This window comes from Rhinatrema bivittatum, chromosome 1 (assembly GCF_901001135.1).
Source record: "Rhinatrema bivittatum chromosome 1, aRhiBiv1.1, whole genome shotgun sequence".
Taxonomy (NCBI): domain Eukaryota; kingdom Metazoa; phylum Chordata; class Amphibia; order Gymnophiona; family Rhinatrematidae; genus Rhinatrema; species Rhinatrema bivittatum.
Genome location: NC_042615.1, coordinates 284,189,246 through 284,213,126, shown reverse-complemented (window position 1 = coordinate 284,213,126; position 23,881 = coordinate 284,189,246). Strand labels below are relative to the sequence as shown.

Sequence of the window (23,881 nt, the reverse complement as noted above, 5' to 3'; positions counted from 1 at the left end):
GGAATGTAATAAATTGGATAAGATGTTTCCTTAGATTAGCTAGCGTGATTGGACATCGAGATAGTGCTCAATATGGCCCGCTACTTACGTATGCGGATGCCATTTTAGCTGCGTGCAAAGAGTATGATGGCTGGTCGTGGTTGAACTACGACGAGCGTTTCCGTGATCACATGGAAGAAAGCAAGTTTATATCCTGGGGGACGCGTGATGTAGGGCTATGGCTCACGCAGATGTCTGCCAAAATTCTTCAGCCGGAAATAGTGCGGCTGGGGCAGGTTCAAGTTCGAGGGGACATTCCTTTCGCAGGCCAGGGGCAGGGGGAACAGCTCGGAGTGGGGCAGGAACATCTGACGTCTGTTGGAGGTTTAACAGATCATCATGTAATTTTACAGACTGCTCTGGTTGCGGGACGGCTCATCCTTTGTCCAAGTGTAGCAAACGGTCGGGAGATGGGGCTTCCAGTGGGGGAGCTGTCGCGGGGGGATTGCAAAACCATGTTACAAAATAAGGATTTAAATTTGGCCCCTTCTCCGGTTAGAGTTGAGGCACTCTGGGTTTGGTTACCCAAGTACCTAGACTCAGAACAGGCATTGCTGTTATGGCAGGGTTTTACAGAAGGTTTCATTATTCCGTTTGAGGGGCCCACAGGGCTTGGGGGCAGGGGCAATTCCTCTTCAGTTTCGGGAAAGCCTGAGGTAGTTCTTAAGAAATTAGCAACAGAAATAAGTTTGGGGCGCATTGCGGGGCCGTTTCAGGAACCTCCTTTTGAGGATCTGGTATTGTCCCCGTTGGGGGTTATCCCTAGGAAGGAACCGGGAAAATTCAGATTAATACATAACCTGTCATTCCCGGAAGGTCGGTCTATTAATGACTTTATTCCTCGCGACCAGTGTACCGTCCGATATGCCTCATTTGGTTCTGCGGGGCGCTTGGTACAGCAGTGCAGCATGGGTGCACTGATGGCCAAGGCAGATATAGAATCTGTATTCAGGCTCTTACCTATACATCCTGGGAGTATGTCCTTGTTGGGATTTAAGTTTCAGGGTAGTTATTTTATAGATAAATGCCTTCCCATGGGATGTTCGATTGCTTGTGCAAACTTCGAGACTTTTAGTTCATTTATTCACTGGGTTATGCAACAGGAATCGGGTTGTAATAATGTGGTGCACTATTTGGATGACTTTTTATTTGTCGGAGAGGCTGATTCTAGTATTTGTGCAGACCTCTTGGCCGGTTTTTATACGCTGGCAAAGGAGTTCGGAATCCCGTTTGCGGTTGACAAAACAGTGGGACCAGTGACATATCTTGTTTTTCTGGGCATAGAATTGGATTTTGTGGCTCGAATGTCAAGATTACCGGAAGCTAAGGTGTGTGAGCTGAAAAGTTTAGTATCGCAAGTGCTTAGGGCAAAGAAGCTGACCAATTCCATGTCCGGACGACAATTTATCAGCATGGTGCGTAAGGATCTGATGGCAATATCCTTAATTTTGCCCGATATTGTTCTAAGGCCTGCTGAAAAGAGCACTACGATTTGGCAGTGATGCCGTGCCAAGGCAAATAAGCAAATCGGTTCTTGGTTGGTACTAATGGGGGGACGTCATATTCGCCACGAATGGGCATGGGATTATAACGAGGGGTTTTTCAGAGGGGATGGGGTCCATTTGTCTTTTATTGGAATGGACTTGTTTTTGAATTCTATTCAGGAGGCCTTGGAGGATTTATTGTGTTAGGGATCCGGAGGCCGCATCTTTGGTGGGGGGGGGGGGGGGGGGGGGGGAGTCATCCTGTGCCGGTGGCGGGTTGCCTGAGCCAATAAGGTGCCAGAGTGGTCTTGTATGGTATGATGACCTGACAGGTGTCAGGTCCGAAAGGCGAGCAGGACAATTGGGTGCAGCTGTCCTGCAGGAGGCTCCTTGCTGGCCGGTGGAGGGAGCTGGTTTAACGACCTCTTGCTGGGATGTGGCGGGGGTGGAAGGGGAAGCATATGAATTTTGCTATTGGTACAAGACCGGCAGGCCTGGACATGTGTGCCTTTCTGGGGGCATGGCTGGTGCATTATGGGGCCTAGGTATATAAGGGTTTAATTGAGCTCAGGCACCTGGAGTTATTGTTAATAAAGCTGCGGCCTGTTTGATCCCAAACTGGAGTCTGTGTTTTATTGTGGATGTAAGAGGTCGGGTGAAGGGAGAAGAGTGAGTCCTGGCTACCCATATTAGAGAAGGGCACCCGATAGCATATCGGGTGCCCGGAGTAATATGGGCGCCAGGCACGATTCGTGCTGGCTCCCGAGGGGGGAGGGGGGAGCTGCTGTGTGCTGAAGGGGACGTCAGCGCTCAGCAGGGAAGCCCATTTGCCGCCAAAATGACGAGCTTTAATTTCAAACCTCTGGGGAAAAATGCAGGAACCTATTGGTTCCCCTGCTGTGGTTGCCCAGATGGGAGGAGTTTGCGAGGAATTATGAGGGGGGAGTAACGATCAGAATCACTCATCTGCTGTTGCTCCCCGAAGCTGCTACCCTCCCACCCACCCTCACGTATATTGTTGTATTTGGGGTACAAGTTTATGTTAAAGGGGACTGTGTTGTCGCAGCTTGGAGGGAGCGGGTTTCCCGAGCCAATAAGGTGCCAAAGTGGTCTTATGTAGTATGATGACCTGACAGGTATCAGGTCTGAAAGGCGAGCAGGACAATTGGGTGCAGTTGTCCTGCGGAAGGTTTCTTGATGGCCGGTGGTGGGAGCTGGTTTAACGACCCTTTGCTGGGACAGAAGGGGAAGCATATGAATTATGCTATTGGTACAAGACCGGCAGGCTTGGACATGTGTGCCTTGCTGGGGCGTGGCTGGTGCATCATGGGGCCTAGGTATATAAGGGTTTACTTGAGCTCGGGCACCTGGAGTTATTGTTAATAAAGCTGCGGCCTGTTTGATCCCAAACTGTGTTTTATTGTAGATGTAAGAGGTCGGGTGAAGGGAGAAAAGTGAGTCCTGGATACCCATATTATAATTTTGTAACGTCGTGTATAAGTTAGCCAGCAAGTAGATGCATAAGTTACACCAATCTTCAAAGCAGACTTACCCGCATAAAGCAGCTTTGAAAATTATTTCAGCAAAACACATGCAGCGATGATGCCTGCTATTTGGCGAGTGAGTTTTGCTAAGAGAATTTATGTGCATACTTTATAAAATAAATAGTCTACATTAAAGTCCCAACCCTAGCCCAGATTCCACGCCCTGAAATGCCTCTCAGCTCTGCATGTGAAAGCACACACATACAGTGTGCATGCAAGTATTTTTACACATACATACAGGCTGATGCAATATCGTGCACTCAGGCTAGTGCACAGGTTAACCCGCAGATGGAAGCACGTTTTGGACGCGCGTCCATAACCCCTGATGTAATAAGGAGATCAGCGTGCCCATAATGCGCGTCCAAACCAGCGTGTAGGAATTAGCGCTCCCCACATGTATATGCCACATCGATGAGGCTATTAACCAGTAACCCCGATGTAAAAAAATAACCGCACATCCGACGTGCACATTTTAACCCTCAAACATTAATGCCAGCCCAGAGTTTTGGGGGTGCCTCAAGGCTTAACAGAAAAGCATAAAATACTGCTTTTCTGTGGTTCCTCTGACTTAATATTGTTGCTATATTAAGTCAGAGGAAACACAGAAAGCAGCAACAAAAAAAAATGTCTTCACAGCGGTCAGGTTAGGAAAACGGATTCTTAATTTTACGAGTGTCCTTTTTCGTAACCCGTGGCTTTGCACAGCCATGTCTTCCGGGTGCTTGATGCCATGGACACACTAGTGACGAACACTTTATCTCTAGCGCATCCTTTATTTATTTATTTATTTAAAAAGTATTTATATACCGTTTTTTAAAAAAGAAATTTTATCAAAAACGGTTCACAGATTTAAAACCAAAAATAAAATAATCAAAATAAAATGGAATTTTTAAACTTTACATAAAAATTGGTAATAACTAGACAGAATGCTAGTATATAAGGTTATTAAAAATATAAAAAGTTTGGAACCATGGGCTTATTGTTTTGGGGGAAAAGGGGAAAAAGGGGGGGAAGGGGAACGGGAGGAGGAAGGGGAAGTGGGAGAAATAGAGCGTAAAAATTATATGAGATAAAGGGAAGAAGGGAGAAGGGTATGATAGTTGGAAACGTGTGAATGAGCAGGTATGTTGAAGTTATGTGTAGTATAAATGGGATTGTAATGGGTGTAACTATGTTTAAGAGGGTAGTTTCGGTATTGATGATTAAGTTTAATTAGAAGACGTGTTGAATGCAAGTTGAAAAAGATATGTTTTGAGAGATTTTTTGAAATGTGCAGGGTTGGATATCGAGCGAAGATGGTTTGGTAAAGTGTTCCAAAGTGTTGGACCGGCTATTGAAAAGGCTCTTTTTCTAGTGAGGTCTAATCTGGCTTGTTTAGGAGAGGGATATCTAGTAAATTTTGGTTAAGTGATCTTAAGTGTCGCGTCGGTTTGTATATGCGCAGTATTGAACAAAGCCAGGTAGAAGTATGATTATGGTTATGAATTAAACTATGGATAATAGAGAGAATTTTGTATTTTATTCTGAACTTTATGGGTAACCAGTGTAATGATTGTAGAATAGGGGTGATATGATGACGTAAAGATGTTCTGGTTAGTATCCGGGCTGCAGAGTTTTGGATCAGTTGAAGGGGGTATAGTGAAGAGTCTGACAATCCTAGTAAAAAAATGGGCGCCTAGTTTGGACGCACGTTTTTTATGCGCACTTTATTGCATCGGTCTGTATAGACTGCTCACGCAGTTTCCTATGGAAAGATTCAGGCAGGCAACATACTGCTTTACCTGCAGGAGTCCCTTTGACAATTGCCCTCCTAAAGGGTAATTTCCAAAACCATGTATGCGCATAAAACGGGTTTATCTGCATAAAGGTGCTCCTTATAACAATGCCTGAGATTTGTGTGCATAAAAATATGCAAATAATCCAATTCTGCGCATACTTCTGCGCACACCACAAAATAGGCATTCTGGGGAGGACACAATTGGGCTTTACATGTATACTCTGATTTTAAAAAGTCTGAGCTCAAATTAATCAGCACAAGTTACCTGCATCAGCAAACAGAAGGTGAAACGTTTTGCGAATTAGTTTGTGTGCATTACTTTGGGTAATTTTCTAAGTGAAATTTTGCGCATACGTTCGTTTTGGCAAGGCATATGTTACGCAGATTGTTTTAAAATTTCCCTCTATAGTTGGCAATATAGTTATTTATTTATTTATTTATTTGGCAACTTATATTCCGCTATCTCCAGAAATTGATTGATGCAGATTACAATCAACAAAGATAATAAAACATTAAATATCCAGACATATAGGGGCGGATTTTAAGAGCCCTGCTTGCGTAAATCCGCCCGGATTTATGCGAGCAGGGCCTTGCGCGCTGGTGTGCCTATTTTCCATAGGCCTGCCGGCGCGCGCAGAGCCCCGGGACTCATGTAAGTCCCGGGGTTTTTCGAGGGGGGCGTGTCGGGGGCGGGGCCGATCGGCGCGGCGTTTTGGGGGCGGGGCGCAGCATTTCGGGGGCGGGCCCGGGGGCATGGTTTAGGCCCGGGGTGGTCCGGGGGCGTGGCCGCGCCCTCCGGAACCGCCCCCTGGTTGCGTCTCGGTGCGCTAGCGGCCCGCTGGTGCGCGGGGATTTACTTCTCCCTCCGGGAGGCGTAAATCCCCCGACAAAGGTAGGGGGGGGTTTAGATAGGGCCGAGGGGGTGGGTTAGATAGAGGAAGGGAGGGGAAGGTGAGGGGAGGGCGAAAGCGAGTTCCCTCTGAGGCCGCTCCGATTTCGGAGCGGCCTCGGAGGGAACGGAGGCAGGCTGCGCGGCTCGGCGCGCCCCGGCTGCACAAAATCAGCAGCCTTACGCGCGCCGTTCCTGGATTTTAGCAGATACGCGCGGCTACGCGCGTATCTACTAAAATCCAGCGTACTTTTGTTTGCGCCTGGTGCGCCAACAAAAGTACGCGAAGGCGCACTTTTTAAAAATCTACCCCATATATTTTAAGAGCAGCTAGCCTTTTTGTAAGGAAAGTGGAAAAAGAGGCCACTATGTATTTCTAAAGAATTAGCTGAAAAAGTAAGGAAAAAAAAGGTAAGAGTTCATAAACTACAAAAGCTCATAGAAAAAGGAAGACTGGAGAAAATATCTGGAAAAGCTAAGAGAAACTAGGAAAATAGTCAGGAATGCAAAGATGAAAAATAAGAAAAATAGCAAATAGAATAAAAAATAGCAAATACAGTAAAAGAAGGGACAACACTTTTTAAAAAAATATATGTTAGTGATAGGAAGAAGTGCAAAAGTGTCATTGTGAGACTCAGAGGTGAAGGGGAGGAATATGTAGAGGCTGATGAGGAAAAACTGGATTTGGTTAACAAATATTTATGCTTGGTATTCACTATGGAGTAGAACTACTTAAAACAAACACAACTAGGACTGGAAGTGTGGTAAACCTCAATTTTCAGAAAAGTGTGTTTGTGAGGCACTAGCTAAACTTAAAGTAGATAAAGCAACAGGGCTGGATGGGATACATCCAAAGATAAAATAAACTTTTACCTTTCTAAGGGAACTTATTCTGGCAGCTATATTGGCTGATCTTTCCAATGCTTTAGAGTTGGGAGTAGTTCTGGAAGACTGGAGACAAGTGTTTTTAGTTACTCTTTACAAAAGAAGAAGTAAGGAGGAGGCTGGGAACTGCAGGCTAGTTAGTCTGACCTCTGTGGTGAGCAAATTAATGGAATTGCTGCAAAAACAGGATAGTGCAGTTTTTGGAATCCAATGGCTTGCAATATCTGAGGCAGCATTGTTTTACCAGAGATAGGTCTTGTCAGTTTGATTTCTACTAGAGGAAAGGCAGAATAGGGGAAAAATGACATATCAATACCTTCAAGGTTCCCATGCACAGGAGGCAAGCCTCTCTCAAAAAGAAAGGAGTCTCTAGACAAGAGGTCACGGGATGAGGTGGGAATGGGGGAATACTCAGGCGTAGTTTAAGGAAATATTTCTTTACAGGGACAGTAGTGCATACATGGAACAGCCTTCCCGTGGAGGTGGAGGAGACAAGGACAGTATCTGAGTTCAAGAAAGCAAGGAATAAGTGTGGGGATCTTTGAGGGTGTAAAGCTGAGCAGTTTGTGTGGATGGGTAAAGTAAAGAGGCCATATGGTCTTCTTCTATCATCATGCTTCTATGTTTCTAGGAGAGAGTGAGTGAGACTCAGCATGCCTGGGTTTAATTCATACTTGGTATTTGATTATTTCCTAATCCTATACAAATGTAATGGAAAAACGGAAAAACTCAAATGGCTTAAATGCAGAGAAAAATAAGGAAATACATAAAGGTCAGAATTTCTTTACCTGATGTACATAGCTTGACGATCTATCTCTTTGTAGAAATTCTGGGGAAAGAAAATAAATCAGTATTTGAATATTCACCCTTCTTCTTGGGGAACAGAAAACAATATAGAGCAATTTTATTGAATTTTCTGTGAGAAATGAGTCATACTGAATATACACAGGCAGCCCAAGTTTTCCAGATCTTCTTCTTGGAGATTGCCAGGCTGTCTGTTCCCTCTCCCATCTTCTACTTGCCCAGTCCAAGTTCCTTTCCCTGATCTCACAGGCTTCAGCCCCAAAGAAAACAAAAAAATCTCTGGGACTGCGGTGTAGCAACAAAGCAGCAGTAGCAGCTGCTCTACTCATGGCTCCAGGACAAAAGAGGACTAACAGAGAGGCACAAGGACAATAAAAATGAAGCATACCTGCCTTCCTACTCTGCTACAGCACATGCTTCCTGATTTAGAAGGGAGCAGAAGGAGCAGCCATGGGGTCAGTCAGTGCCACACTCTCACTGTCCCTGTACCAAACTACTGACCTTTTTCTCCTCTGGGGTCATGAATCATGCTATTGCAGCTAGGACCATCACTGGGAGTACAGCTTGTAGGCAAGGATAATCGTCGGAGCCCTCCCCACTGGTTGGCTTCATGGTTTCCAACCACATGCTGGTGCAGACTGGGAACTCAGCTTAGACCACCAACTCATTTCACACAGTTTATCGCATAGTGTTCAGATGGTAATGATTTTCGATCTCTACAGATCTGAGCCATATTTGAACCGGCAACCTAACAGTGAAAGGCCAATCCCTTGAGTTTAGATATTCAGCTGCTCCCTGGATCTTTGCCTGTTCTTATATGGCTTTCCTGGCAAAATTCTTCATCTGTCCTAAATCATTCTATATGGACGAACAAACTCTGCAGAGATGGTTCTTCACATACTCCAAAATGGCTGCATATGAAAAGCAGGAGAATTCCCTCTACTTACTATAGAAAAAAGAATATTCAAAGTCTGGTATCACCTGTAGAAAAATAACAGACATGCCTTCCACTAACTGGCATCATCTGAAGTTATTCAAAAGACTGCCAAAAAACATTACATACATAAATAAGCAAACAAACAAGCCAATCTTTGCCTGTTTATGGCAATGGCAATTTTATTTTTATATACCGATTTTCAGATACTATCAAAACAGTGTACAATATCAATAATATCAAAGGGAAGTTAAGAAATAAGTGGAGGAATAGCCTAGTGGTTAGAGCAGTGGGCTATGAACCAGGGAAGCCGGCGTTCAAAAAACATTGTTACTCCTTGTGACTTTGGGCAAGTCACTTTACCCTCCTTTGCCTCAGGTACAAACTTTGGCCTGGATTTATCAAAATGCACTAAATATCGCATGTGATAGGAAAAGGGGAGTATTTTATGGTAAAAGGCACTTTATCGCAATTTGCGCTAATACCTATGCGAAGCACTAAGATAGCACAAATTGTGATAACTTTTTTGCACTTTGCGATAAGTGCCAGAATTGTATTTCCTACATACAACCACTGGGGGGACCATGTTTAGGGGGAGAGAGCGAGAGACGGACTCTCTACCTGAGTAACATCAAGCTAGGTTGAGAGAACATTGCACAAATCTCATCTTTGGGTGAGTTTCCTCACTCCGAAGGTCATCAAATCACAAGGGAGCACTGTTCTGTTCGTACGTCTCACTTTGAATGTCAAAGTGGCCCCTAACCCCTACACTAATACCTAAACCTCACCTCGAGTTTCTAGGTGGGCCTCCTATATAGATATAAATACCTACCTAGGATGAGGACATTATAGCTAGTCAGTCAGTCAGTCAGTCTCTCTCTCTCTCTCTCTCACTAGGCTGGCCCTCCAGGAGCTTAAAACTACCAAAAATGGCATGTGTGAAAAATATCACAACGCGCAATAAAGGCCTATCAGACGGCTTTATTAAATGAAAAAGGTGTAGTTAAAATTGTGCAATATGGCTTCGCAAAACTGTGAGCCCAGGCCACATATCTCACCCCAAACTTCATGCGTCATGGTGCTTTCGCATGCATTACAGGTGCTTAACACATGTGAAAACACCATATAGCACTTTGATAAATGACTCCCTTAGACTGTGAGCCCTCTGGGGACAGGGAAATACCTACAGTACCTGAATGTAATCTGCTTTGAAGTGCTGAAAAGCAGAATATAAATGAATAAAAGAGAATGATAAAACTTCAGTAAAAACAATAAAACCACTATATACATAAAAGTCAATATGCAAATCTCTTCATTGAAATAAGCAGAAATAAATTAACTAAAAACCTGGGCAAACAAACAGGATTTCAGAAACTTCCTGAATTTCAAATAGATATGTTCATGCTGTAAATCTAAAGGAAGAGAATTCCAAATTAAAGGTGCTTGCTTGGTATTGGAAGGGGGTTTTTCTGGTAATTCCCAATCTAATTTCCCATGGGGAAAGAAAGTCTTAATTATTCTAACTGGGAGGTTCTCAAAGCTTGCATAGGCCTATAAGGAGTCAAGAGATTTGCCAGATAATTGGCTTCCCTTTATAGACTGCACCTTAGGTAAAGCAGAGAATATCAAAATGATTCTGCATCAAATTAGTAGCCAATGGAGTTCCTGAAGTGAAGAAGATATATAGGCAGATTTGCAAGCTCTGAAAATTACATTGGCCACCATATTTTGTAACAGCTGAATCCTTGTATCAGAATCTTCAGAGATCCCTGCATATTGGAGTTACAAAAATCTATGTGGGGTGACACAAAAGCCCAAGAAAAAAATAATTAAGTCAGATTACTTTAAAAATGACTTTAATCTTCAAATCATTCGCAGAGACAGGGAATTATCTAAATTCATTCCTAATAATTGAATTACTTCTACTAGGGTAACATCAATCCCAGTCATCTGACAAACTAATTTGATATTACTTCTGGTTTATTTTCAGTCTACGGTCTGACAGTCAGTTAGCTATCTTATCCAGACATTAAATCTAGCTACATCATCTGCTAATGAGTCTGAATTAAAAGACGCTAAAACCAAAATGTCATCTGCAAATAAATAGCAACTACAACTCTGCTCTTGAGCCAAACTCAGTAATGAAGCTAAAAGCAAATTGAACAGCAGCTGGGAAAGAACTGAACCCTGTGGAACCCCACAGATCATTTTCCTTATTTTAAATACTTCATTTCCCCATCCTACTTGGAATGATTGAGCTTCCAAAAATGATTTAAAGCACTTCAGGACTGTACCAGTAATTCCTAGTCCTGTCAAACAAAGTAGTAGAAGGTTATGATCTATAATATCAAAAGCAAAACTCATATCAATGGAAACCAAAATTACATCTTTTCTTCTTATCAATATTCATCCTAACTTCATTAGTCAGAGCTTACAAGGTAGTTTCAGTACTATATTCCATACGAAACCCTGACTGCCTCAGATGAATTGCATTGACTTTTTCTGCATTGTCAGAGTAAGCTGACCAAATATTATATAAGAACATAAGAAATTGCCATACTGGGTCAGACCAAGGGTCCATCAAGCCCAGTATCCTGTTTCCAACAGTGGCCAATCCACCTGCCAAGTACCAAAATACTAAGTAGATCCCATGCTACTGATGCCGGCAACAAGATTTCTCAATTACCTTTATAATAAAAGGCAAATTAGCTACTGAATGGTAATATCAAGGTTCAGGAGGTTTTCTTTAAAATCAGGTGCACCCAGGATGTTTTACAATAATTGAGATGCTGCCATTATTTAAACTAGAATTAATGATTGGTATCAAAAATTTCTCAAGACCCAAATCTTTAATTTTTACCAACTTAGGGGGTTCTTTTCTAAACCTTTATTGCGTGCGTTAGGGCCCTATCGCACACGATAAACCCCTATCACACTCAAAAAGGGCCTTTTCGTGTGCGATAGGATGCAAATAAGCTGGAGGGGAGGAGGCAGGGAGGGGAGGAGTCGGCCGCGGTACTGCTGCCGGCGATAATGTAAGGGACATTATCGTTGGCAGTAGCGCGGCAAATAGCACCACCTTTCAGGGAGGTGCTATTTGTGTGAAAGGCTGCAGCCGGCCGCACTGCGGCCGGTGAAATCACACCACCATGGTGCGAATGGCTGCGGTCTTTCGCAGGTCCCCTTCCTTCGCCCCCCCACCCACTTTTTCGCTGGATTCATCATTTTGCGAAGAATGATGAATCCAACCCTTAGTTGTCAGGTCTTGGGGGGGGGGTTGTAGGAAATTAAGTCGGCAGGTCTTGGGGGAGTCGGGGGGGGGGTGTTTGTTAGATTTTTGTTTGGTTTTTTTTTTATATTTGCTCCATAAGACGCACATACATTTTCCCCCCACCTTTGGGGGAAAAAAAGTGCGTCTTATGGAGCGAAAAATACGGTATATTACATCTACCGGTTCACCTTTATCCACATGTTTATTAACTCCTTCAAAAAAGTGAAGCAGATTTGTGAGGCAAGACTTGCCTTGGGTAAAGCCATGCTGACTTTGTTCCATTAAACCATGTCTTTCTATATGTTCTGTGATTTTGACCTTTAGAACACTTTCCACTATTTTTCCTGGCACTGAATTCAGGCTAACCGGTCTGTAGTTTCCTGGATCGCCCCTGGAGCCCTTTTTAAATATTGGGGTTATATTAGCTATCTTCCAGTCTTCAGGTACAATGGATGATTTTAATGATAGGTTACAAATTTTTACTAATAGGTCTGAAATTTCATTTTTTAGTTCCTTCAGAACTCTCGGGTGTATACCATACGGTCCAGGTGATTTACTACTCTTCAGTTTGTCAATCAGGTCTACCACATCTTCTAGGTTCACCGTGATTTGATTCAGTCCATCTGAATCATTACCCATGAAAACCTTCTCCAGTACAGGTACCTCCCCAACATCCTCTACAGTAAAAACCGAAGCAAAGAAATCATTTAATCTTTCCGCGATGGCCTTATCTTCTCTAAGTGCCCCTTTAACCCCTTGATCTTCTAACGGTCCAACTGACTCCCTCACAGGCTTTCTGCTTCTGATATATTTTAAAAAGTTTTTACTGTGAATTTTTGCCTCTATGGCCAACTTGTTTTCAAATTCTCTCTTAGCCTGTCTTATCAATGTCTTACATTTAACTTGCCAATGTTTATGTATTATCCTATTTTCTTCTGTTGGATCCTTCTTCCAATTTTTGAATGAAGATCTTTTAGCTAAAATAGCTTCTTGCACCTCCCCTTTTAACCGTGCCGGTAATCGTTTTGCCTTCTTTCCACCTTTCTTAATGTGTGGAATACATCTGGACTGTGCTTCTAGAATGGTATTTTTTAACAATGACCACGTCTCTTGCAAATTTTGTACTTTTGTAGCTGCTCCTTTCAGTTTTTTTCTAACAATTTTTCTCATTTTATCAAAGTTTCCCTTTTGAAAGTGTTAACATGAGAGCCTCTTCCAGTCATTAATTCAAATTTGATCATATTATGATCACGATTGCCAAGCGGCCCCACCACCGTTACCTCTCTCACCAAGTCCTGTGCTCCACTGAGAATTAGATCTAAAATTGCTCCCTCTCTCATCGGTTCCTGAACCAATTGCTCCATAAAGCTATCATTTATTCCATCCAGGAACGTTATCTCTCTAGCGTGTCCAGATGATACATTTACCTAGTCAATATTGGGGTAATTGAAGTCTCCCATTATTACCGCACTACCAATTTGGTTAGCTTCCCTAATTTCTCTGAGCATTTCACTGTCCGTCTCACCATCTTGACCAGGTGGACGATAGTATTCCCCGACACACAAGGGATTTCTACCCATAAAGATTCAATTTTGCATTTAATCTCATGCAGGATGTTTATTCTGTTGGACTCTATGCCATCCCGGACATAAAGCGCCACACCGCCTCCCGGGTGCTCCTCTATGTCATTGCGATATAATTTGTACCCCGGTATAGCACTGTCCCATTGGTTATCCTCCTTCCACCATGTCTTTGAGATTTTTTATTTATTTTATTTATTTTATTTAAAGCTTTTTTATACCGGCATTCATGATACAATCACATCATGCTGGTTTACAGAAAACAGGGGGAGTGATAACTTTGAACGATAAACAGGTGTTGACGGAAAAGAAGTAAGTTACAATAAAACAGGGGAAGTTGGAACTAGGAGAAGAAGAAGAGTTGAAGGAATAAATTAGGCAGAAACAATGAGAGGAATAAATTATTTACATAGTGTTGGCGGGAAATTTATAAGTGGTTGCCAATTAAGTCTATGTCTTCATTCACTGCTATACATTCTAATTCTCCCATCTTACTTTTTAGACTTCTGGCATTAGCATACAAACATTTCAAAGTTTGTTTTTTGTTTGTATTTTCATTCTGCTTTTTAATTGATAGGGATAAGTTAGAATTTATTAGCTCAGGTGAGTTTTTAGTTACAGGCACTTGGACTACTTTTCTTATTATTGGAACCTCACTTTCGGGATGCCCTAATTCTAATGCATCATTAGTATCCTTTGAAGATACCTCTTTCTGAACTATGCGCTGCTGAGCGACTGTCAGCTTTCCCCTTTCTTCTAATTTAAAAGCTGCTCTATCTCCTTTTTAAAGGTTAGCGCCAGCAGTCTGGTTCCACCCTGGTTAAGGTGGAGTCCATCCCTTCGGAAGAGACTTCCCCTTCCCCAAAAGGTTCCCCAGTTCCCCAGGTAGACATAAAGATCTAAACATGTACACTCTAGAGGAAAGGCGAGATAGGGGAGATATGATAGAGAGACATTCAAATATCTCAAAGGTTTCCATGCACAGGAAATGAGCCTCTTTCAACAGAAAGAAGGCTCTAGAACAAGGGGGTCATGAGATGAGGATGAAAGGGGGTAGACTCAGGAGTAATCTTAGGAAATATTTCTTTAAAGAGAGGGTAGTGAATGCCTGGAACAGCTTCCCAGTGGAGGTGGTGGAGACAAAAACAGTATCTGAATTCAAGAAAGCATGCGATAAATACAGGGGATCTTAAGAGAGTGATGGGAATTATAAAGCTAAAATAATTGGGTGGAAGGGCAGACTAGATGGACTATACGGTCTTTTTCTGCCATCATGTTTCTCTGTTTCTATCATTTGTACAAACCTACAATTACTTACTAACACAGGTGATCCCAATTGATATGGGTCACAGAAGCAAGTTGCTCACAATTAGTCATATTTATCTTGCTAGTTATTTTCACACTTAATTTCATCCTTAATTAGACAACAGGGAACAAGGCTTTACCCTAGACATTCTTTATCTCAGCATCATTAAAGTATGCTTGAAATGCATTTATTTTCATTTTGAAGCAATCAGTTTTACAAGACTCAATGTATACACATTCCTGGCTTGAGAAAATAATTAGCTGTAGGTGAGAATACAGGCTGGGGGCCTGCCTAATGCTCGCTCAGTGGAAATGCTGTATGAGTCTGTGAGGCTAACCCCAGTTCAATTCGTGGACATGGCAGGGGCTGGGTGCATTGCTGCAGAGGTGGTGATCACAGCCCAGAAGAGGGAGGAAGACTAAGCCATCAAGCAACAGTTACCCCTGGTGGCCAAACTCAGGGTACGTGTGCACCAAGCATCGAAAGGGGTTTCAGTCTGATCAATAGAAAGTTATTTCAATGCCATGGGAATGAAGGGGGGAGGGAGGGGGTTCAGTATAAATAAAATGGGGATAAACATGGGAGATAGAGAATAGAGGGGAAAAAAAAAGCTGGCAGTTGGAGGTCAACCTGTGCCATCTCCTGCGATGCGTTGAATTTGGAAAAATGTCTAAATAGTCACTACTTTTCTCCCTCCGGCTGAAACTTTACTGGCACAGTGAATAGTGCGCAGATCTAACACTGGCCAGCGCTGCAGCGATATCCTCCACAAGGAAGAAAGGCCAGGCTGGAGGGGGGAGGGGGAGGAGAGCTTCTTGCCAACAGGCATGGAAGGAGCAGCGAAAGCAACTGCGCAAATTGCCGCTACCTGCTGCCAAATCTCTCGAAAGCCAGATTCACCCTCCAGCAATGCTTTTACTTCTGTTTTGAGGTTCCTTCAGAGGACTCCGTTCTCTCACTCTCTGACCGCACTCACCGCCGCTATTGCTCTCAGCCCCTCAAACATTATGCATTTCCATATACTTTCTTCTCTAGCATCCAGCAGCACTCTGTCCTCCACCCAAACCACTGGCACCAGATCCAGCACTTGCATCTCTCCCATCTGTAACCCACTGGAACTGGGGCCTGCGCTCTGCCCACGAGAATGGGGAGACAGGCAGACGATGGCTGCTCTTCTGTATCCATATCCACACAGCTTGAGTGTGGCAGGAGATCGTGGCCAAATAAAAATCAAAACATCTCCTCCATTTTCTCCTGAGAAAGAGAGGAAAGCTCTACATCCTGCGATTTCTCAGAGGGGCTCGGTGCATAAGAATTTATAACAAGACAGAGAAGTGTCTCTTGCAAGTCAATTTGTTCCCTCCCCAGTTCAAGTTTCAGAGCTGCGAGTTGTGGGTTCTAGACACCATTTAGGATATAAATAAGCAAGGAGGTTGCAGGGTTTATGCCCAAACAAAAGAAATCACTGTTTGTTTGCTAAAAGAGAGAGCAATCTCTGCTGTGTGAGTGGATACGTCCGTATCCTCACTATCCTCACTCATCTTACGACTGAGAATCCCAGATCTTTGGTTGTTAATTTGAAACCATTTCCTCCAACAGAGTTTCTATAGAAGGGGGAAAAAAACAAAACCCTTGATAATAAATTGAAAATCTGACTATCCATAATCTGTGCATATGACGATGCTGTGAATTTACTCTGACTGGATCTGGTTAACTATTATGCTCTATTCATTTTGGCCTCCAAGTGCCTTCCATTCTCAGCAATTCAATTCTAACTCTGTTATAAGCCAAGCTGCTAATACATTGTTATTTGCCTTATTTGGTTACAATTCAATCAGTAGGCATTTCACTGTTTTTCTAAGCATGTGACAAACTACATTTGCCTGTCTTTCTGCAATTATTATTTATAAGCTTAATTAGGGATTCTCTTCTGTTTGCTCTTTGGCAACATAAATTACAGCTTTCTGCTACAATCACGGCCTTCCTCCTAACCCTTTCCTATTGTTTTACCTTCTAACAGTTCTGATAATTTTCATAGGCTCTAACACAATACTCTCCATAAACTAGAATCAGTAACCAAACATTTCACTCGCAACCCACTTATAAGAAAACCCATGCTGACAGAGTTTGTTTTTATGTTCAACAAAAAAACCCTAAAGCATGGTAAAATATTGTATATCTATCAATGTATCTCTTTCTCACTCCTCATATATGTTTATTTAGTTTTAAAATCTATAGCTTCAAGGAACCTTTGTTGTTTGTTTTTTTTTTTTAAATCCTATTTCAAATCCTTTTTTAAAATCCAATTCTACGGATCTGTATATTAACAGGCATTAACCTTAACGGGAGTGTTTAATGTACGTTAGCTTGCTCCTGCATTAATGGGCCATATACAAACATCTGTACTGCACGTAATTTGCATCCACATTAGCTTTATCACCGGGGCTCCCAACCGTAACAAGAATATACAGGCAAATTGAAAAAAAATATATATACAGTTATATTTTATGGTAAATCTGTTTTTTTTAATTTTGAAACAGAAACGAGCAACACACAAAGAGTGACATATGATACATAATGGGTACTTTTACGAATACAGTTATATTTTAATGCCGTAATTTTTGTATGAAGGTTCATGGACTTTGTTTTTCTGAATTCGATGGGAAAGTTTATTTTTGTTGCAGTAAAGTTTTATTTTTGAACACTATCCACGTTATTCTACCTGTTCTTCTACGAGAAAGGATCCACCAGCTGAAGCAATGGAAGTGAGTATACCCGTGGGAGAGAGAGCATGAGATCAGACAGACTTGGGCCCAGGAGGTTAAGCTTCATCGGGAGAATCCATGCCCTGGGGTTGAAAGAGCTGGTGCAAGAGAATTAGGACTTAGCCCCAGGACTGAGTGTGTCCCCTGCACTAATTTAGCCCAAACACCAAAGCAGGGGCTACATAAGTAAAGAGTCTCTGGGCCCTGACCCTCTTTACCACCTCTCACTCCTCCCTCCCCCAGAACCATGCCAAATCGCTGGTTCTCAATCCAACCCCCCCACCTACCCACTTCAGACGCCACCCACCCTCCCACAGGTAACAGGAAATGGTTTTCATCCTACCAGCAATGGCTTCAAATTCAAAAGCGCACTGCCAAGTCTCTGATCCGCACGCCAGGATGTGAACAAGAGGGAAGCTTCTACTAGTAGATCTTGAAGCTTTTTTGACACTTGGCCAATAAAGGCTGCCAATCTTTGCACTAATGCCTGTGTGACAGGAAGAAACTCAAATTCTTTCACTGCTTTTGATTGCACTGCCTTCACTGGGATGCCGTTCCATGCATCCACCACCCTCTCAGTAAACTTACTATCCTGAAACTACTTTGCAGACCATTGCAATTACATTTCAGCAGAATGGCAGAAGATCAGAAGTCATTATTGAGGGTGATTTGTTTTAATTGCTCTGAAATGCTGCTGGGTTTGGTTTTATGATTCGGTGAAGAGAAGGACCAATGGAGCAAATGATGGGGGTCAGAGCCCCAACCCATCCATGCTGTCCCTTGATTCCTTTCACAGCAGTTGAGCTGCTCACTGGGCTGTGCTGTACCAACAGCCAGAAAGGTAAAAACTGCCTATGAAAGACACACCTCCTCAGCTTCAAATAGCAGAGGCTACAGAGGCCAAAGACGATGTTCTAGTAGAACCGTCTTCCAGATGTGAAGAAAGAATGGAAAGGACAGAACTGGAAAGGAGAAAGGGAGGAACAGACCAGGGTTGGTGCAAGGGTATTAGGTGCCCTAAGTGAACTTTCAATCTTGTGCCTTCCCCATTACACATCTGTCTTTTGGCTGGCAGCTCTGGTGTAGCATCCCCTTTTTTCACCCTGCTCAGCATCCATCTCTCTCTTTCTTCTCACTGCCAAGTCCTGCATCCCCCTTCCCTTTGCCCGCTGTCCACAGTACTCAGCATCCCTTCCCTCTATTCCCCTGCCCCCCCTCTCTTCTTCTACCCACCAGAATCCTCCTCTTTCTCTCCTTTATGCCCTGCTCAATACACCAGCATCACCCCAATCTCTTTGCTCCCTTTTCGCAGTGCTCAGCATCCTTTCTCTTTCCACCTGCCCAAAATCTTCTCTCACTCTGTCCAACCTCACCTGCCCAGTACTCTCTCTCCACAACTCCCCTGCCCTCCCAACTTCTTCTCTGTCTCCACATCTGCCCAGCATCCATTCCCTCCTCTCTTGTGGCACTTAACCTTAAACATAGGTGGGCAGCTCCTGGAGGCTTCTGAGGCTTCTGACACTTCCCAGATGTTTGGTGCCATAGGCAACCCCCTAGTCTGCCTAATGGAAGAACCGGTCCTGGGACAGGCAGCAGGAAAGAAAAGAAGGTACAAAGAGAGAGAGAGTGAGAAAGAAAAGAAGGTACAAAGAGAGAGAGAGTGAGAAAGAAAAAAGAGGAAGAGAAGAGTGTGGGAAAGCGGAGTGTGAAGGGAGAAGGGTGGGCGTAAGTGTGTGTGTGAGTGAGACCTCATCGCAAACGCAGAGAGAACTCGCATAGGTTGTCTAATCAGGGTTTGTTCAGAGAAGCGCAATGCTAGAAAGTAGGGTAGAAGGGGGGCATAAAGAGGAAGAAATCTACAACTAAAGACAAACTTTTTTTTTTCCTAGTAACTTGACAGGACACAATTAGAGTGTGGAAAAGGACCAGGAGAAGAAATGCAGGGAAAAGGAGATGACATTCCACCTAAATGTAATGCCCAGGGACACTGAAGCTAGTCCTTCGTTTTAACTCCTCTTTCTAAGCATTTGGAGATTCATAGCATAGAGCTTCATACCAATGAAAGCAGACTAGAAACCTTGGCATATTTAACAGAGTACTGCGGCTGATGGCTTCGTCCACTTGAATATGAAGAAATAAGGGTCAACAGGGTGATACCTGTTTACCGGACTAACTTACTACATCTGTGACTAGTCGTTTTGAGAGCTATGCTCTTCTTATCAGGCAGTGAAGAGACAGCACAGCTACATCGAGCTGGAGTAGTATGGAGTCAGCTAAGCATGAGGTTGTCTGAAATGAATATTCCCGATTCTTCCAGTTCTAGATTTTTCATCAACCATCCAACTTGCAGCAGAAACTCATACAAAGCAAGCTCCGAAAAGAAACTAAGAAAGAAGAAAATGGTACAGAACCCTGCGAGATAGCGTGATGCCGACTTTTGCCCTTGCATTTCACAGGACACTATAGCTACCCAAACGGGAAAGACGTTCAACGGAGGGATGCTATGTTGGTGAAGAAGGCAAAGGCCAAGAATAAACCTTCACAGACATTAACACATTGCAGAGGATAGCAAAGTGACACCTCAATAGCTAAATATGTCTCAAAGGAAGATTGCTTCCATAACGACCTCACAGACTTGAAATTTCAGGATTGTGCACATGAATGCAAAACACTTGAAATTAAGATGACCAAATTTAGTTAATATGTATTAGAAAATCTCAAAATGCATAAATAAATACTTTGGAACCAACACGAAAGGCCTTAATAAAGGCACTGTTACTCTTTCAGCCATTATCCTACACAGACCCCTTGAAACAGTAAAGATAACAAATTACTGTCAAGTTGTGGCCCCCCCAGCATTGCCTCCATCATTAGGACTTCACTGAGCTATAATTGAAATGTAACTTGCAACTTCTTGGTCTGACTCTGGCCGGGACTATAACTTTCTTGCACATGTACCTACTCCCATACTTATGTTTCAATTTATTAATTTTAATCTTTGTTTTCCCCATCTTAAATCGTCTCCAATCGAAACTTGTAAACCGTTATGATGGCGACCCCGAACAATGGTATCTAAAACTCAATAGATAAATAAATATGGAGAAAACCTCATGCCTGGCTGACTCTGTACTACTTAGTCCCAGTGTAACTGCGCTGTCTCTTCTCTGACCCGGTGAAGGAGGCAGAGCTCTCCGAAGTTAGTCTCAGATGTATTGAGTTAGTGCAATAGAAAGGTAGCACCGAACATCTATTTGTTTATCCTTATTTTACCATATTTAGCAACAATAGTTCAACTACTAGGACGAACTCAAAATGTTCCCTGCTTGAAATGATTACAGTTAGCAGACAAGACAGGCAAGCAGGGGATAGAAAAGGAGAACAAAGAGAGGAAGAAAGGCGAGAAAGAACAAGGAAAGGGGGAAGACATGAAAGAAGATAGGGACAAAAATCAAAATAAGGAAGGCAAAGAGAAAGGTAGTAAAGAAAGATAAAAGACATGAGGGAAAAGCTCACTCTTCCCCTTTTCTGTAGTGGCACAGAATTCACAATTATTACAGGGTCTGTGCTCCGCTGACGCCACTTCCAGCACCTCCTCCTCATTTAAGAGAGAATGGACTACTACTCGATCTCTAAAGCTGGACCCCCCTGAAGAATGCTTTTAAAGGGGGGGCTCCTTAAATACCTGATGCAGGGCGAGTACAAGCAGGCGTCTCAGGATTGCTTGCTAAAAGAAAGACAATCATGGACTGTAATTCTGATCATGTAATGTATGCAATAATGTGTCCTTGTCTCACAGTATATGTGGGCCGTACAGAACGAGCAATTCGGAACCAATTAATTGAACATCGTGGTCGTTTACGCACAGAAAGCCTATTTCGTGTTGCTATTGTACAGCACTGTTTGGAATCGGCTCACACATTTTCACAATTGAAGTGGACTGGGGTGATCGAGTAGCGCAGCTGAATTATTAGGGAATAGTCTGGGATTTTTAAATTACAGACGAGTGTTCCCAAGGATCTCAACCAGACTTTGGATTGGTGCACTTTAATTTCATGAAGCAAATAAGATACTTTTTAATTGATGAAGAGCTTATGAATCTTTTAACCTATTGCGTCTTTCATAGGTTCGGCTGATGTGTAAAAAGAGCGACGTTTGCCATCAGTGTTTTAGATATCCTGCCCGAATTGAGCACAGACCTGAAGGGAGAGTGCCCCTGACAAAGATGAACTCGAAACATGGCCAGTGTCGGGCTCTGAATTATGAACAAATGACAGGGTGCAGCTCTGACAGCTAAGTTTCATTTGCATTATGAAGAAATAACAAAAAAAAAACAAAGAGAATGCTGAATAATATTTGGACATTGGTGATCATGATTATAAATGAGCACCGCTGTGGACATTTGACTGTAAACATGGGAGCTGTGTATGAAGATTCCCCTCATCGTAATGCTGTTACTTATTTACCTTCTATACATCGCCTTGGGTGAAAGTTTACTTTCAAAAAAGGCAGCCAGTGACTAGACTGTTTGTAGGATTACCCAAACAGAGACATATGACTGATATATAATGGGAGGGGAGGATGGAAAGGTCATTTGACAAGCCACAGGAAAGTCACAAACCTAGCCTAGTTTTTCTGCCAGCTGACCTCAGATTGAGTGAGATTTTAGACCAGCCTGGTTATCTAACTTCCCCCTCAAGACATTCTGGGACTCCTGCTTCATTGGTAGTAGTGTACGACAACAAACTCTGTAACACTTTGCAATGGGAGCTGATAATAAAAGTTGGTTCAGAGACCACACAGTGCCTGAAGCCAGCTTGGGAGGCACAGCGAAGAGGGCAGATGTAGTATTACATAGCTAGATTCCCCGAGGTGAGAACTGCACCCCTCAGAATGGTTAAATCTAGATGCTTAGTTTTACTAGACAGCTAAGATTTATCCACAGCAAACAAGTGAGCCATCCCAGGGGAAGAGATAGTTGGGGGATGGGAAAATCCGTGCATAGATTTTCAAGCATGCAGTTGACCTGTAAGAAATAGCAAGGGAAAGATCCATAGGTACTTTTGTACCCTTGTACATTTTAGCTAAACTGCATTCGTCAGGCAAGTTATTTTTATCCGTGCCCTTCTCCCCCAGTCGCACGTATCTGCTTTCCACCTTGCCACACCGGGATGCCAAAAAGGAATAGCTTTCTTAAGCACATGTGCCAGACTCCCCCTCTGACCAAATTCAAATCCAGCCTGAAAACTCATCCCTTGAAGGGTGTTAATATCATTTAAACCTTAAATCTTCCTGCTCATGTATAAGACATTTCTCTGCTTATTTAAATGGTACTGGTGTTGGTATTCTCTGCCTATTTACACTAATTAAGAATAGGAAATCAGTAACAGCATTCATAACTTGAGCTCTTCTTTAAATATTTACAGTCCCACCATCACATCTGACCTACAATTTAAATCTCACCTATAACCTCATCCTTTATTCTTTTCAGTAATGCCTTTACTGTCCTAACTCAAAGCCTCTTATTTGCTCTTTGTTGTGTGTTTTGTCTGTCTGTCTTGAAAAGGTCGTAAGCTCCAAAGAGTAGGGACTGTCCGTTAGGTGTCTCTGCACAGCTCAGCATATATCTGGTGTGCGCCATACAAATGATTAATAATGTAACCCTGCAACAGGATACATAAAACATGACCGGGTGCTATGAAGCTTCAATCGTTCTACTAGCAGCTTTTTCAAGCACATGGGCCACTGAATGCACACACCTTAGGTGAACCCAAATCCTGGGATAAAGTTTTAATCCACACCTTGAGTTGGTGGTTCCAGTACTGCCAAATATATCTAATACAAACAGGGGTATTCCACAAGTTCTACATCCACAGACTTCCGCAATAAGAATTACAGGCAAACAGCCAGTAGCAAAAAACAAACAAAAAAAACCCCAAAACGCTCTAGCAGCACTCCAAATTCCTAAAAAAAGGAATTCATTTCAGACAGAAAACATGTTTTGCAAAGCCACATGCAAGAAATACATTACTTACTCTATCTCAGAATTTAGGATAAATGATGAGGCTTTCCCATTGCATGCTGTCCTCTTTGGTGTTGTCCCCATAGTTGCTCCCAGGGGTTTCTTCCTAAAAGAAGCTAGGCCTTAGCTAGGAGTAGATTCTTAAATTTACTCATAAGAACATGATATGCCATACTGAGTCAGACTAAGGGACCATCAAGCCCAGTATCCTGACTCCAACAGAGATCAATCCAAGCCACAAGTACCTGGCAACTACCCAAACTTTAAATAGATTCCATGCTATTAATGCTGGCAACAAGCAGTGGCTTTTCCTTATTGATTAATAACAGTTTTTAGACTTCTCCAGGAAAACCAAACCTTTTTTAAACTCACTGCTTTAACCACATCCTCTGGCAATGAATTTCAGAGCTTAATTGCACATTGAATGAAAAAGAATTTTCTCTGATTTGTTTTAAATGTGCTACTTGCTAATTTCATGGAGTGTCCCTAGTCTTGTATTATCCAAAAGAGTAAATATCTGTTTCACATTTACCCGTTCAAGTCCTTTCATGATTTTGTTGACTTCTATCATATCCCCCTTCAGC

General features: G+C 42.7%; 1 protein-coding gene across 1 annotated transcript in view; it reads right to left on the bottom strand.

The window, feature by feature from the left end:
• Positions 1–23,881, bottom strand: part of LOC115087992 (dedicator of cytokinesis protein 2-like) — a 1,829,205-nt gene that overhangs the window by 132,257 nt on the left and 1,673,067 nt on the right. The window contains exon 36 of the mRNA XM_029595813.1: positions 7,407–7,447. Coding sequence (XP_029451673.1) covers positions 7,407–7,447 — 41 coding nt within the window. The remainder of the gene's footprint in view (positions 1–7,406; positions 7,448–23,881) is intronic.